General features: G+C 40.4%; 1 protein-coding gene across 1 annotated transcript in view; it reads right to left on the bottom strand.

The window, feature by feature from the left end:
- The window catches only part of LOC142138733 (synaptotagmin-2-like), a 124560-nt gene that overhangs the window by 12498 nt on the left and 97203 nt on the right, over positions 1-14859 (bottom strand). Inside the window, exons 7-8 of the mRNA XM_075195612.1 lie at positions 11011-11128; positions 9800-9933 (exon numbers count right to left, since the gene is read on the bottom strand). Coding sequence (XP_075051713.1) covers positions 9800-9933; positions 11011-11128 — 252 coding nt within the window. The remainder of the gene's footprint in view (positions 1-9799; positions 9934-11010; positions 11129-14859) is intronic.

Raw genomic sequence — 14859 nt, forward strand, 5'->3', positions numbered from 1 at the left:
ATACACTTTCGGACAAATACTGCAGCGACCTGGCTGGATGCTAAGCGACAGAGCAATGACTCAAACACACGGCTGTTCCTAGCACATCTAGGAAACATTGCCACACAGCAGTGTCAGTAAAGAAAAGTAGTGGAAGATGGATCATGAAATCAGTTATGGCTAATTTGATTGCTCCACCCGTTCCTTGGATAACTGTGGTAATTCTACAGCTAATACATGGACATAGTGAAGCGGGTGGTCATGTACAAGGAAACCCTCAAAGGTGGGAAAGGGATCCCGGATATTCCCACCATACTGCGAGCCTTCTTTGTCTTCAACTACATCCACAAAACTCTCATTGAAAAGAACATTTGCTCTGTTGGGGAAGTTCATGTCTCGCTTTTTCCTCCTGCCTCTTTGGAGGACCCTTGGTTGGGACAAGTGGGACAGCTCCTTCCCTTGCAACTGAACTACACCTTGGTTTTACCTGGATGTTGGACAATTTGTAAGGGAGCACCATCTGGAGGGACTTAAACCAGACTTGTGGAAGCCAAAAATTGTCCACAAGCTCATCAGAAAATATACAGATGTATATAAAATCAAAAGTTTTAATATATAAATACTGGATTAGCCAGACCACTCATTACAGAATCTGTCTCTTAATATTTATTTTTCTGACCGTTTATTTTTGGAATTACACTGATTGGAAAGCTCTCAGTACAACAGAGCGGAACACAGTTGAGTGACAGTGTATCTACCCGGACATCTGAGAGGTGCGTACCTCACTCCAATGGAGATTCTTGGACCACATAGACGCTGAGACCGAGATCGGAACTTTCCCCAGGAGGATATCTAGGACTGCAAGTATATTGCTAAACAACCTCTTTTGTGATACACATCTTATATCTGGAGGATACATGTTCCTAGAAACTTCATCGGGCATTTAACTTAGCAATTTTGATATTATTAATATACATTGGATAACAACATATTTCACGATCTAAGAGACATTACGGGATATTGTTATATATATGGTCATAATGTGAATCTCACCGAACTGAGTTTATCAACATCTGAGTTTATTAACATCTGATAATATTATTTATCAACATCTGATATTATTATGTATCTATTTTAGATTCAATCCACAAGATTATCCTTGGTGATTGTATGTATTTTTATATTAAAACTTTTGATTTTATATACATCTGTATATTTTTTGCAATCGAGGTGGATTATATATCCAATTAAGGATTTTTATTGGACATTTGTCATATATTACTCAATGGATGCCTCCTAATCGCGCTGTCTATTTTTGTGGTTATATTATTTATTTAGGGGAGTGACATTACCCCCAGACTAGCGGCATTTTTGAGACATTCCATTGGGAAATCATATATATTATTAGCGCCAGGTATTCAGTATTTATTTACACAAGCTCATCAGAGCTAAAGACATTATGGAGTCTGTTCCAGGGCTCCCTGCTGCAACAACAAAACACGTGTGGGAGAATGAGGCTTCTAAGAGGCTGACTAATAGACACAAAGACATTGCATGGATGGCTATCCAGGGGGTCTGCTTTTCAGGACATTCATGCACTCCTGAAACCTGTGCCGATATGTCCACTGCCCCTTCTGCATCACCAGAAGGGAAACAGCACAGCATATTTTTGGGGACTGCCCCACTGCACAGGCACTGTTGGATGCCTTGGAGCATGAACATAAGGACAGTGTCCCTAGAACTTGCCTTTCATAACATTCGGTATTTGTATGGTTTATTTCCTGGGACCAATCACACACACACACATATATATATATATATATATATATATATATATATATATATATATATATATATATATATATATATGTGTATAAATATATATATACAAAAAGGACATAGATCCTGAATCTTTGCATGGTGCGTTTAGTAAAGACAACAAAACGTATAATTGATTGTGTTACTAGTTTAAACAGACTGTGTTTGTCTGCTTATATGTATACATACAACACACACTATATATGCATAATTTTAACTGCATGTAAGGAATATAGGATTATACAAGCAGACTGCTCCCCTATTGGTTGCATTTCATGTAAAGAATGTCTTGACATGCCTGCCAAAAATGTCAGAATAGTTGATGTGCAGTTATAAATAATAAAAAAAAAAATTATGTAAGATCTAAAAAGAACAAAGGAATGAACACCAAACATCTGTACCTTAGACCACAGAGGAAAATAAAACAGAAAAACCTGGGGGACTTTGCAGCATAACCATATAAGCATATACCATATATACACAGCATGTTTGTGCACAAATGGATGCACTGCTTGCCTATATTTCTGCAACTTCAGAAATGACAGTATTTTGAGTCACTGTCACTAAACATCATGACATCAAAAAATGCCATTAATTGTGTTTAGAACAACTTAAACAGACTAATTTGCTTAAATCAACATAACTCTAAATCCAGATAAAAAAAAACAAATTCTGATGGCCAAGTCAGACAACAAAAGTATAAGCAGTCTCTGATATACTGTATGGTTCATGTCCAAAATATAGTGGTCCAAGATATAGTGGAAGTTAAGGGCCATATTTATCAAATGGCCCTAAACCAAGAAACTCTGCCATCCTGAGTTAACTAACTCAGGATGGTGATAACAGAACACAACCACAGCTAAGGAAACTTGCCCGGCAAAGCTGTAAGTTAACTCTTACTGCTCCCTGCCAGTATCATCGGGCAGCTGCGGATTGCTCCTTACATTATCTCGACACTGGCAAATTAATTTGTGAATCAGTCCAGATTTGCCCAATATTCAGCAAAAAAATAACAATGAATCGGGCATCCCCACCCCATTTACAGGCAGCATTGACCAGTAATAATCTATGGCTAAATAAATAAATATTTTTAAAAATGGTTCCATGCACTATGTAAAAAAATTCAAAATGAAAGAATGTGCAGCGTGCCCTTTTTCCTCTAAATCTTCAACAAGCCCCAACACTAAACAGTCTGGACTGGGTTCCACTTGAACATGAAGACAAAGGGCTAGATTTACTAAGCTGCGGGTTTGAAAAAGTGGGGAAGTTGCCTATAGCAAACAATCAGATTCTAGCTGTCATTTTGTAGAAAGCACTAAAGAAATGATAGCTAGAATCTGATTGGTTCCTATGGGCAACATCCCAACTTTTTCAAACCCGCAGCTTAGTAAATATACCCCAATGAGTGTGAGGTCTCCCGATGTCCCCCTACTCCAGTGGAAATAAGTGTCAAGTGGTGCCTCTAAGAAGGGTGTAGATGCAAAAACCTGGGTGACCTCCCCCACCCACTCTAGCAGAACCCCCCCCCCCCCCCCACAAGCAGAAACAATCAGCCTCACGCTCTTCAGCCTTAACTGGTGTACATTACCGTATGTGTAAAAACATTTTCAATACTTGTTAAATTGTGGTACATAGCAGCTATGTATTTAGAAGAAAAATGCAAAGAAGCAGATATCTATGATATCTGCTGCGATGCACTATTAATAAATTTGCATATTACTTAGAAATGCGTTGGTCCTCCGAAAATAGTTGTTTTCGGGGGATTTTAATGAAAAGAAACTATAATAAATAGACCCCATAGACATTGACCAGTGAGTTGTTTTTCAATATAGCAGGGGGACCCCACAGAAACAGTTACCACTGTTGTCAAGCATATAATACAGTCCAGAAATCAGTACATTACATAGTCTTGTATTGCGTTCGCTAATTGCAGAATTGAGACTTTATTTATAACAGTTATACTTTATTGGGCAATTCTTGGTTAGAGAAATAAATACAGCAAGATATTTCCTCATACCAAATCCCGCACACTATACTCAAATTCTCCTACACTGCCCAACCCTTAATTCATTCTCTGCAGCACTTGAATTTAAAGGGGTAAATTTATCAAGCTCCGGGTTTGAAAAAGTGGAAATGTTGCCTATAGCAACCAATCAGATTCTAGCTGTCATTTTGTAGAATGTACTAAATAAATAATAGCTAGAATCTAATTGGTTGCTATAGGCAACATATCTGCTTTTTTCAAACCTACAGCTTGATAAATTTACCCCAAAGTCTCTGCACTCATGACATCATCACCCCCTACAATCTAGTGCCTCAACTCCATTTCCTTCCAACTTTTCTCCTCCATTTACCCCACTGTATGCTCACCTCTATCTTATCTCTTCAACTTGTCTCTCTCAACTGGCACATTTACATCTTCCTTTAAATAAACACTCATTTCACCAATTTTAAAGAAACAGTGTCTTGACTCAACCTCGCTCTCCAACTACTACCCTATTTCTCTCCCCCCCTTTGCCTCCAAAGTACTTGAGTGACTTTTATACAACTGCATATAACACTTTCTCTCCTCCCCCTCCATTCTTGACTATCTGTAATCAGGCTTCTGTCCCCAATATTCCACTGCGATTACACTCACAAAATTATCAGTGATCTACTTACAGCATAATCTAAGGGTCATTTCTCCAAATTCATCCTTCTGGACATCTTAGCTGCATTTGACATGGTTGTTCACCCACTTTTCATGCACACTCTTCATTCCATTGGCCTTTCCTGGTTCACTTTTTAACTCTTGAACCAGCCCAGCCCTCTACTGTCTCCACTTCTGGCACTTCCTCCCCTTCACTCACACTATCTGTTGGGGTCCTACAAGGCTCTGTTCATTGCACTCTGCTTTTCTAACTGTTCACCTCTTCTCTTGGGGACAAAATTTGTTCATTCAGCCAGCACTACTACCTGTATGCTGATGACACCGAAATCTATCTCCTCTTTCCAGACCTTCCCCTTCTGTACTATCTTGTGTATCTGTCTCTCTGCTATCTTCACATGGATGTCCCAATGCTATCTGAAGCTCAACATGTCCAAAACAAAGCTTAACATCTCTCTCTGTCAAACCTCCTCCCAGAGTCAACAACTCTCCTGAAATCTCCCTCACCATAATAACACCAGAATTGACTCAGTCTCCCAAGCCTCCTGCCTTGGTCTCACACTTGATTCTGCTCTCTGCTTTAGTCCTCATATCCAGTCTCCCAGGTTTGTCGCTTCTACCTTAAAAATATTGCTGGAATATGTCCATGTCTTACCCAAGATGCTACCAAAACTTGTATGCATTATCTCATAATCTCCTTCCTGGATCACATCAGCCTACTGCTATTTGGCATTCCGCTCACACATCTAACCCCACTTCAGCTCATGTTAAATGCTGCAGAAAGACTAATCTTCCTCTTTTGCCGCTCTATATCTGCTGCACTCCTTTACAAATTGCTACACTGGTTCCCTGTGTCCTCCAGAATCCAATTCAAATTACTTACCGCTACCTGCAAAGCCCTCAGCAACAAACCCCTTCATACATCTCAAATCTCATATCAATCTACTCTCTCTCACACACTCTTAGATCTACCTTGGACCTGTGCATCGCCATAGTCTCTGGTAACCCCCGCTCACACTTGCCTACAAGACTACTCCCATGCGGCTAACCACTTATGAATTCCCCTACCTCACCAGTTTAGAACCTCCTACAGCCTTCAAAACTTTAAGTGCTCTATGAAAACCTATCTCTTTACTAGAGCTTACCCAACTCCCACTAATACTAACCACACTAATGCACCCTCACAACTGCCCAAATTTCCACTCTGAGACACAGTCGCTCCTTTTGTTTCAGCTCTGCCCTCTTTCAATTACAATGTAAGCTATTTCACGGGCAGGTACCTCCCTACTCTTTGTTTTCATGTCTGCATTTATTTTGTCTACCTTGTATGTCGCTGTTTTAGGGCCTATTTTCCCCATTGTCCAGTGCTGCACAACATTCTACTGACTTACAAATCTATAATAATAATAATAATAATAATAAATTGCACATAATGCAAGACAGGCTTAGAATTCTTAGCATTTTGATTAGATCATAAAATACAGAGACTTGCTGACATCCTCAAAGGTTTTTTTCTCATATTTTGGACAACTCACTCTGGAAAGCTATTGGTACTAGAATTTAAACCCAGTGAGGGAAGGTAAATTATGTGCTAGTAGAGGTAGTTTCATCTACAATATTCACTCAGCATTTTAAATTGTTGCCATTGCCTTTTACATATCTCCCACTTTCTACCTATCCAACTACTACTTCAGTGACTCTAGCTCTGTAACATCCTCCCCTCCACTCACACTGTCTGTTGGTGCCTTACAAAGATTTGCTCTTGGCCCTCTGCTTTTCTCAAAACTTTTCTTGGTGAACTAATTTGTTTAACTGGCCTTCTGTACCACCTCTCCGATGATGACACCCAAATTTACCTCTCCTGCCCTTTTCTCTATCTCATGTGACCAACTGTCTCTCTTATTTTCACATGCATGTCACAAATCTACCTAGAGCTCAATATGTCCAAAATAAAGTTTATCATCTTTCTTCCTCCCAGAATCACCACCTCACCTCAAATCTCCTTCACAACAATTTCTCCCAAGCCTGCTGCATGGTGTCACTTTTGACTCTGCCTTCCATGTCTTTCCTCATATCCATTCTCTCACAGTCCTGTCATCTTCCTAGACTATGCCCTTTTCTTACCCAAGATGCAAACAAAACTCCTCTATTCATTTTCTCACCATCACCTGCCTCCACACCTGCATCCTTCTCCTATCTAGAATTTCCCTCATCCATTTGTCCCTGCTCCAAATAATTGAAATTGCTGTGGTGAGAGCTTCCTCTCTCACTGCTCCATATCTGCCACACTACTCTGTACTCTACACTATTTTCCTTATCTTCCAGAATCCAATTCAAATAACTAAATCTCACCTGCAAAGCCCACACCAACACCATCCTTTCATACACCTCAATCCTCACCTAGAAATATTCTCTCACCCAACCTCAGACACTAGCATCACCATCACCACTAGCATCACCATCTCTCCGATAACCACCTCTCACTACCATCAGCAAGACTTCTCCAATTCTGCTATACATGTATGGAATTCCGTACCACACATGGTCAGACTCAGCCATACCCTTAAAATATTTAAAAACTCTCTGAAAATTCACTTCCTTGCTACTCCCACCTATACTATACTCACACCGGTACAACCTCGCTACTGTCCTAATCTCCACTCTGAGTTACATTCACTCCTCTTGTCACAGCTCTGCTAGTTTTCTATTAGACTGTTAGCTCTCCCTGGGACACTTTCTTCAATTTATTTTCACGCATGCACTTATTTATCTACCTTGTATGTCTCCGTTTTATATCCGCACTGTTTTTTTTTACTTTCTGGCTGTGTGTGGGAGGAGGGTGTGTGTGTGTGTGTGTGGGGGGGGGGGGGGGGGCACTGTGGTGCCTCACAAATCACCACCAACAATAATAATAATATTAACAGTGATTTTCACTGTGTATGTAGTACAGATTGTCTGTGGTCTGACCAGCACAAAAAATTGAAAATAATGCATTAATCAGGATTATTATTATTATTATTATTATCCTTTATTTATAAGGCACCTTAACATAGATGACAAGGTGAATTGTCATGAAGCGTGGATGAAGATTTTCTTCATCCATGCTATTACACAAGTTAAAGCGCAATGTGCTGGTAATCTGGTATTTTCATTAGTTAAATGCTCTAATATATTGTTTTACAATTATGCAAAAGAAGGGAGGGGCATTTGGTCGGCACTGACAAGTCAATCTGACACAGATCACTAATTTTGAGGATAGCTTCAAAGCATAAAATGATGCCCTGTTACTCTAAATGCAATTCACAACAAGGAAAATAACCTATGCCAAACCACCTCCCAAGCTGTTTTGTGATTCCTTGATTTGCATACAACTAACTTACAATACCAATGATCCAATATGATACAGTAAGAATAGTAATATGGTTCAAGTTCTGTTGTGATCAACAATAATTTGGGTTTTAAGGGTACTCTCCTTTATGCGTAGATTTGTCAGAGTGCTGCCCACATCAAATCTAAATCAGGGATTTCAATAATGTTATCTCAATGCCCGAACTGTCCAGTTTTGAACCAATGAGTATTCAAATAAATGTGAAAACTAAAGGAAATTAGTCTTAGTTAACATGAACTGTGCACATTCTAAATGATGACTTGGTGAGCTGATGCAACTGTACATTATAATGCTTAAAGAGGGTGTCATGGAGGCCGTGTTTGAAATAGACCTCGAAGCCTGCTCAGGATAGGCTTACCCCCAGTAGAGAGGTATTCATCAGGGATCCCTGCAAGGGAATATGGGCTTAGCTGCTCTCTAGCCGCAGGTCATGGTCCTCTAGGAAGGGTTGAGCAGGTCTTGATTGTGGAACAGGTAACACAGAAAGCAGCATGCAAACGGGAGTCACAGACGACAGCGTCCTCACAGGTAAGGAGACCTGAATATCTGACAACGGGACATAGGAGGAAGTGCCTAAAATAGTGCACTGACCAGTGAACGGCTAATGTGAGGCCAGAGGAAGTTTGAAAGTGCCGGGGTTGCAAACGGGGGGGCAGCATGACAGAGAGGTTAAAAAATGAGGGGGGGGGCACAGAGGGGTTAAAAAACGGCGAGGCAGCATGACAGAGGGGTTAAAAAATGAGGGGGGGCAAAAAGGGGTTAAAAAAAAGGGGGTGGGGGCAGCATGACAGAGGGGGGTTAAAAAACAGAGGTCAGCATGGCACAGTGGGGTTAAAAAACAGTGGTTAGCATGGCACAGTGGGGTTAAAAAATGGTGGGCAGCATGGCACAGTGGGGTTAAAAAGGGGTGGAGGCATGGCACAGTGGGATTGAAAAAGGGGGGGGGAGCAGCATAGTATAGTGTGATGAAGGGGAGCCAGATGAAGGGGCAAAAGCAGCATGGAGGGCGCAGTGTGATCATAAGGCATGCCGATGATGAAGGGGCACATTATTGTAATATTGGAGCTGGAGGAAGGCCTAATTATTAATCGTGGATGGTATTGATTTAACGCCAGGGTTGTTTGGAATTATCTAAATGTAGCTATTTTTTTCCAAATAGGGCCCCCAGCATTCCAGGATCCAGACCAGCCGCAACTAAAGAAACATGCAGCAACAGGTGGTGAAAGTGAGAAGAACAGGTAGGAGAGAGCAGGACAGTATGTGAAATGTTGTGATTCTAGTAGGGACAATGTCAATTTTTGGTGAGTGTTGTGCCCAATGTAAGGTTGAGGCCAAGACTGAACTCTTTGTGTACACACTGCATTTTTTCTATACTACACTTTGGTGCTAGACGTCCTGAAAGTCAGGAGCGCTTGGACATATGTGACACTCGGGCGAATTGAGAGCCTAGTGATTTTGATGTGTTAGCCACGCCCCAATGGCGCATTTTCCACGGCCCCAAATGCATTACCATATCTCTGAAAAATGTTGCGGCGGCGCATTTTTTTTTACCATACTCAACTATGAGGGGGGCCCCATGAATTTGTTGTACCGGGGCCCTGAATTCCTCTTGGCAGCCCTGGTGACTGCTATTACATATACATATCATGCCATACCGTCATTGTGTTTTTGTATTCTGTTATCCTGGACAAGACTATGTTTATTTGTTTTTTGCCGTGCTCCAATCTTGGGACTCCACTATTTCTTGCTGTGTGTTTCCACAGAAATAAACGCCCTAACTTTCATCTACTACTGACTTCTCAGCAGTCATTGTATCTTATAAAAACTATAAAAGACACTGTCCTGGGCGGATGGAAGGTATGGAGTCCCCCCCCCCCCCCCCAATAGGTTTATGTGAGTATCTATCAAATCAAACAAACCCTGCCACTTAGCGGACATGTTCTCTTAAGAACTAGAAGTAATCACACCTGGATTTGCTCAAATGGAATTTCAAAACTGAAAGATTCATTGAAGTATGGATTCAAAGTCTTCTTCTTCACTGTTGTTTTCTTCTTCTTTAAGCGCTTACCATTCTGCATCAGATGAATTTTTACATAGGGATCTAGAAAGGGAATAAGACAAAATTAAAAAGGGCAAAGGTAGTGGTAACAATGGAAATAAAATATCATGGATTATTTACCACCCTCCACAGTTCTTCAATTTCAACACAACCAGTGACTCCAATGTGGCTGGTTAGATGCCTGTAACATCTCCTGCATAAAGCTATTCCGAACATCATGTTCAATGCTGAATGTAACAAAATGCAATCTTCATTTAAAAAGCAAGTATAGACTAAATATAACTTTTGAAGGGCTCATACTTAGCTAAATATACACACATTCCTACCAAGCTCTCTTACACTCCTCTGCAGCAGGCTGCCATGTAAGGATGGAGATAGGCCCATAGTGACTGACAGCTCAACAGACTTATAGGAGTGCAGTCTCAGCTTTTTGTCCTGCATCAAATTCCCTCAGGATGCTGTACTAAAGAGTATGAGGAACTTCAGCTGCAATGTGATGGAGTTTGGAGGGAAAACTTTAGTTTTTAGCTGCTGCATTGCTATGTCAGGTAACACTAAACAATGTATTTAACCTTCTTGGCTCAGATCTCAAAATTTTTAATTTTTGGTTTTAGTGGTCCTCAAAGGTCCATTAAGTTCATGGAAGTGCAGTATTATGTGCATACACATTAACAGATTATTGAATGTGTATGTACACATGGTTTATATAGCTCCACATAACTTAACATAGATGATAAGGTGACTTAACACACTAAGTAAAAATAAAGCAAAGCATAATGGATCAAATTTCATAGTAGTTTTCTGTGTAAGTGCTGTTTCTGAAGTATTTGAAGGTATTGCGAGTATGGGACTGGATATTAGATCAGCCTTGTCATGGAATTGACACATAGGGGGGATAAGGTAGCCAAAGAGAGTAGAACTTTAAAAGATAAAATAATGACCCAATATTTAGCATATAACTATACAGAGTATTGTCAAAGGAGCTGCTAAATTAAGCATAGAACATATCAACGGCCATTCAGATCTCACTATTTTAAAGTTGCCATTTGGAAATTGAGGTTGAGAGGTAAAAGCATTAGAGAACATGAGTGGGAATCTGCATTCAGTACTAGTTCTCACCTGACAAGCCACCAACATCCATCTTTTTCAGATTTTTGGCTTCCAGGATACAGACAGTCAGTTTTCCAGCAGTGGGAACATAACGTAGGGAAATGCAGATATCACCTAGTTTCTCAGGCTGAAAGTAAGTTAAACAAAGTGACTAAAAACAGAGGAACTACTAGAATGTAAACAGTTAATTTCCTCATCTGTAACAGTTTTGCAATTCCCTCTTCATTTTCTCATTATTACACTTGGGTTCATATTTTTAATTTGTCCTAATATTCTCTAAACTTTTAAAGCTACATCATCTACTATAAAACATGCTTAGAGCAATAGTCAGAGCCCCAGGTAAAATGACCTATCAGTTGTCTTCAGATGTGCAAATAAAGTGTTTCAACTGCTTTAAAAATAAATACATCTGTCTGTGAGTGGAATTGATTATTACATTTCAGCTTCATCAGGATATTAATAATATTAAAAACAAATCCAAGGAAAGGTTATTGAAAATCAGGGATATGGGAAGATATATTTAGATTCCATATCCTTCTAATATGCATTGAAGCACAATCAAGTCAATAAAGAAATGGGGAGACTATGCCATGTGTGACGAAACGGGACCCACTGGACTGAGGGCTTTTTATTCATTTCCCGTTTCTCACAGCTTATTGTACTTTTTAATCCTTGGTCCAGTCTAAGGATATACACCAGAGTATCAATGTATTATGTGTATTACTATTTTTTGATATTAGGTACATTCTGCCCTTGCTATTACCTACAGTACAGGGCCAGTGCTAGGGTCCTTGGCGCCCTAGGCACACTTTCACAACCCGCGCCCCCCCCAGGCACTTTCACAATCTGCGCCCCCCCTCCCCATGTCTTTCCTTACCTTAACTTGCCTCCATAAAGCTGCTCCTCTCTGCTCCGTCTCCTCCCCTCCACTCACTGACACTGTCGGGCCGTGATGATGATGTCACGCCCGACAGTCAGTGAGTGGAGGGGAGGAGACGTAGCAGAGAGCCGGCGGTGGTGATCCATAGCCCCTTCCCCCCTCCCCGTGGATTTATCGGAAGCTGTGCGGCGGCCGTAGAAGGTATGGTCAGCGGTCGCCACACAGTTTTAAAGTAATTTTTATTCTGTGGCGCCCTCCAGAGCCCGGCGCCCTAGGCAACTGCCTAACCTTGCCTAATGGGAGTGCCAGGCCTGCTACAGTATTGTATATATTAGAAATATAAAGACTGATGTCATATGGTGTGAAACTAGCAGAGACCATATTGTATGACAGGGTGGAAAGTTGTGTTAGTGAAAGTATTTGAGATAGCTAAGGTAATTACCATTTGTCTCAAATGTTAATTGTTAAAATATGTGGCATGAATCTGGGCTATTAGTAATCAGAACAATGTCTGAGTGACTGTTAATATAATCTAGGAGGTAATCAGGTTAGAATTTCCAGATTATGTGCAATGTGTCTCTACAGTACTATACTGGCTGAAACAACATTGCAAAATGTATTAATATGTATCAATATAAATTTTATTGTATCAAAAATTATCACAGACTCAGATCATGCAACGCTGCAGATTGTAACCCTTTGTTAAGTGCCAAAGAGTTAATTCAGTCAAGCCATGCCATTGTATAATCAAGGTAACAGAGATAGTATGTCTAATAGTTAAATAGTTTAAGTGTCCACTAATAGACCCCTGCTGAAAAGGGGACTTTTGGGACATCTTAACTCTACTCCCTGTGTAAACAGCCAGGAATATAAGGAGAGCAGAATGTCAATGGCTTCATTCTATCTTGGAGAATCCTGGTGTATGTAACACCAGCACCAAGGACTCTGGGCCAGGCATCGTAGTGCCACCAGTGGAGTCCCTACCAGGACAGGGTCTGTGGGACCCAGTATCCCAGGCTGGGCAACATTGAAACTAGTGAGTAGTAAGTAGTTTCAACATTGAAACTAGTAAGTAGTGGTAATACTGTGGGAGGATAAGACTTTGAAGAATACTGAGATTGTTATTTTGGAGTGCTGACTGCAAGAGGCTGCTGGAGGGTTCACGCTACCACTTACCTGTACCATCTGAACTTATGGTGTTGTGCTGTCATAATAAAGCCTTATTTTGGATATATTTTGGTCTGCCGAGTCAGTTGAATCCCATGGAAGGTAACCACCATTCCAGCTAAGGGTAGTTTCCTTACACCATAAACTTACATTTAAATTTTTGGGGGGATTAACTCCATCCTGCGAACCAACGTAATGGCCTTGTACAATATGAGCAAGAAAATAAAGCTAAATTACTTATCAATAATATTTGTACATCTGCACTGGAAAGGAGTGTATATGTAGACTTAAAAAATGTAAAAAAGAATTACAGGATCATTTACAAAAAAAAATTTTTTCTCCCACTTGCATAGCATTGCTTAAATTCATCAAGCTATGAATGCAACAAGGTGTTAAAGAAGCATTATAGCAATTACTGGCCCATGTTGACTCCAACCTGTCCAGTAACTTGTCCCATCTCACCAAGCAGATGCTGAACTGGATTATGATCAAGTGACTAGGGAGGCTACTATGTTAAGCAAGTGCTGAAAAAGCTAATTTGCAAATTATTACATAGCTGAAGGGATGTACCTGAAAACAGTACGATATCCAGACATCCTGGACTCATATCAAACAACCTATTCTCTTGGAATATCTGGGAGACTCCTGAATTTGGGTCAGTCTTCCCATATCCAGCATCTCATTTTTGAGTGCAGGGGTCAAGATGATGCGATTGACATCATCAGGCCCTGCCTCTGCTGCGTGAAGACATGAATCACAACATCATGCATGATGATGACAGGAATTGTGCTATAATGACTCCATCCCCCATGTCACAACTGCGTTATTGTGCATCAGTAGCCAGGGCCAGATGGCACAAATTGTTTCTAAAGGCGAGAATAATTTTAAGGGATTTAAAGTTCATCACAAACCATCCTTTTGCCACCACAAGCTGCACAGTTGACAGTTCACATGAAGGATCCAAAGGTTATGTCGTTTTTACATATCCAGATACTATCGTCAGAGTGAGACAGCAAGTTTTGGCAAAGATTTCATAATTCTCCAATGTCCAGTATTTGTGGTTCCCTGCTATACTGGGTACACTTCTTAATACATTGCTTATAACAGCGTACATGAGAAAGAACCAAGGCTGCAATCATTGACAGCTCATGAGATGCTTTAGTAAGTTGTGTTAGTCAGCCAGGGGAAAGTTCTAGTAAGTGGCGGTCAGTGAGGGAAGTGACAGTTGGGAGCTGTGAGGAGAGTGATGTTGGTGAGGAGATGGTCAGACAAGTGAGAAGAGACAGAGAAAAAGTATAAGAGCAGCAGAGTAGAAGAGTGACAGGAGGAATATTTTTTAAGAGAAGCAAGGGAGAAACATTGTAAGTCTCTGTTATATCTTGCTGAGTGTTTCGGACACAGACATAAAAGTTTAAAGACTTCAGCCATTACAGAAACCAAAAAACCAATGAATGGGACCTGTCAGTGAGGAGCCACCACTAGGCAGCTTAAGGCAGCTGCCTAGGGTGCCGGACTCTGGTTAGTGGCAGTGTGGTTGAGGAAACACATTAATAATGTCTCAAAATGAGACATTATTAGCTCACTTAATGTGGTTTGTGCGATCGCCCACAATTTTTGTGGTAGAAGCTGCAGATTTTATGTATAAGACAGGATTTTTCTTTTCAGAGAATAATGTACAATGTATGTAATATTAAATATAATAGTGATGAGTTATGCAAAAATTGATGAATGATTTATCACTTTATATCACAACAATTTCTAAGGTAAATAAACGAAATGAATAAAAGTTCGACAAACTGCGTAAGGTATAG

The sequence above is a fragment of the Mixophyes fleayi genome, chromosome 2, assembly GCF_038048845.1.
Source record: "Mixophyes fleayi isolate aMixFle1 chromosome 2, aMixFle1.hap1, whole genome shotgun sequence".
NCBI lineage: Eukaryota > Metazoa > Chordata > Amphibia > Anura > Limnodynastidae > Mixophyes > Mixophyes fleayi.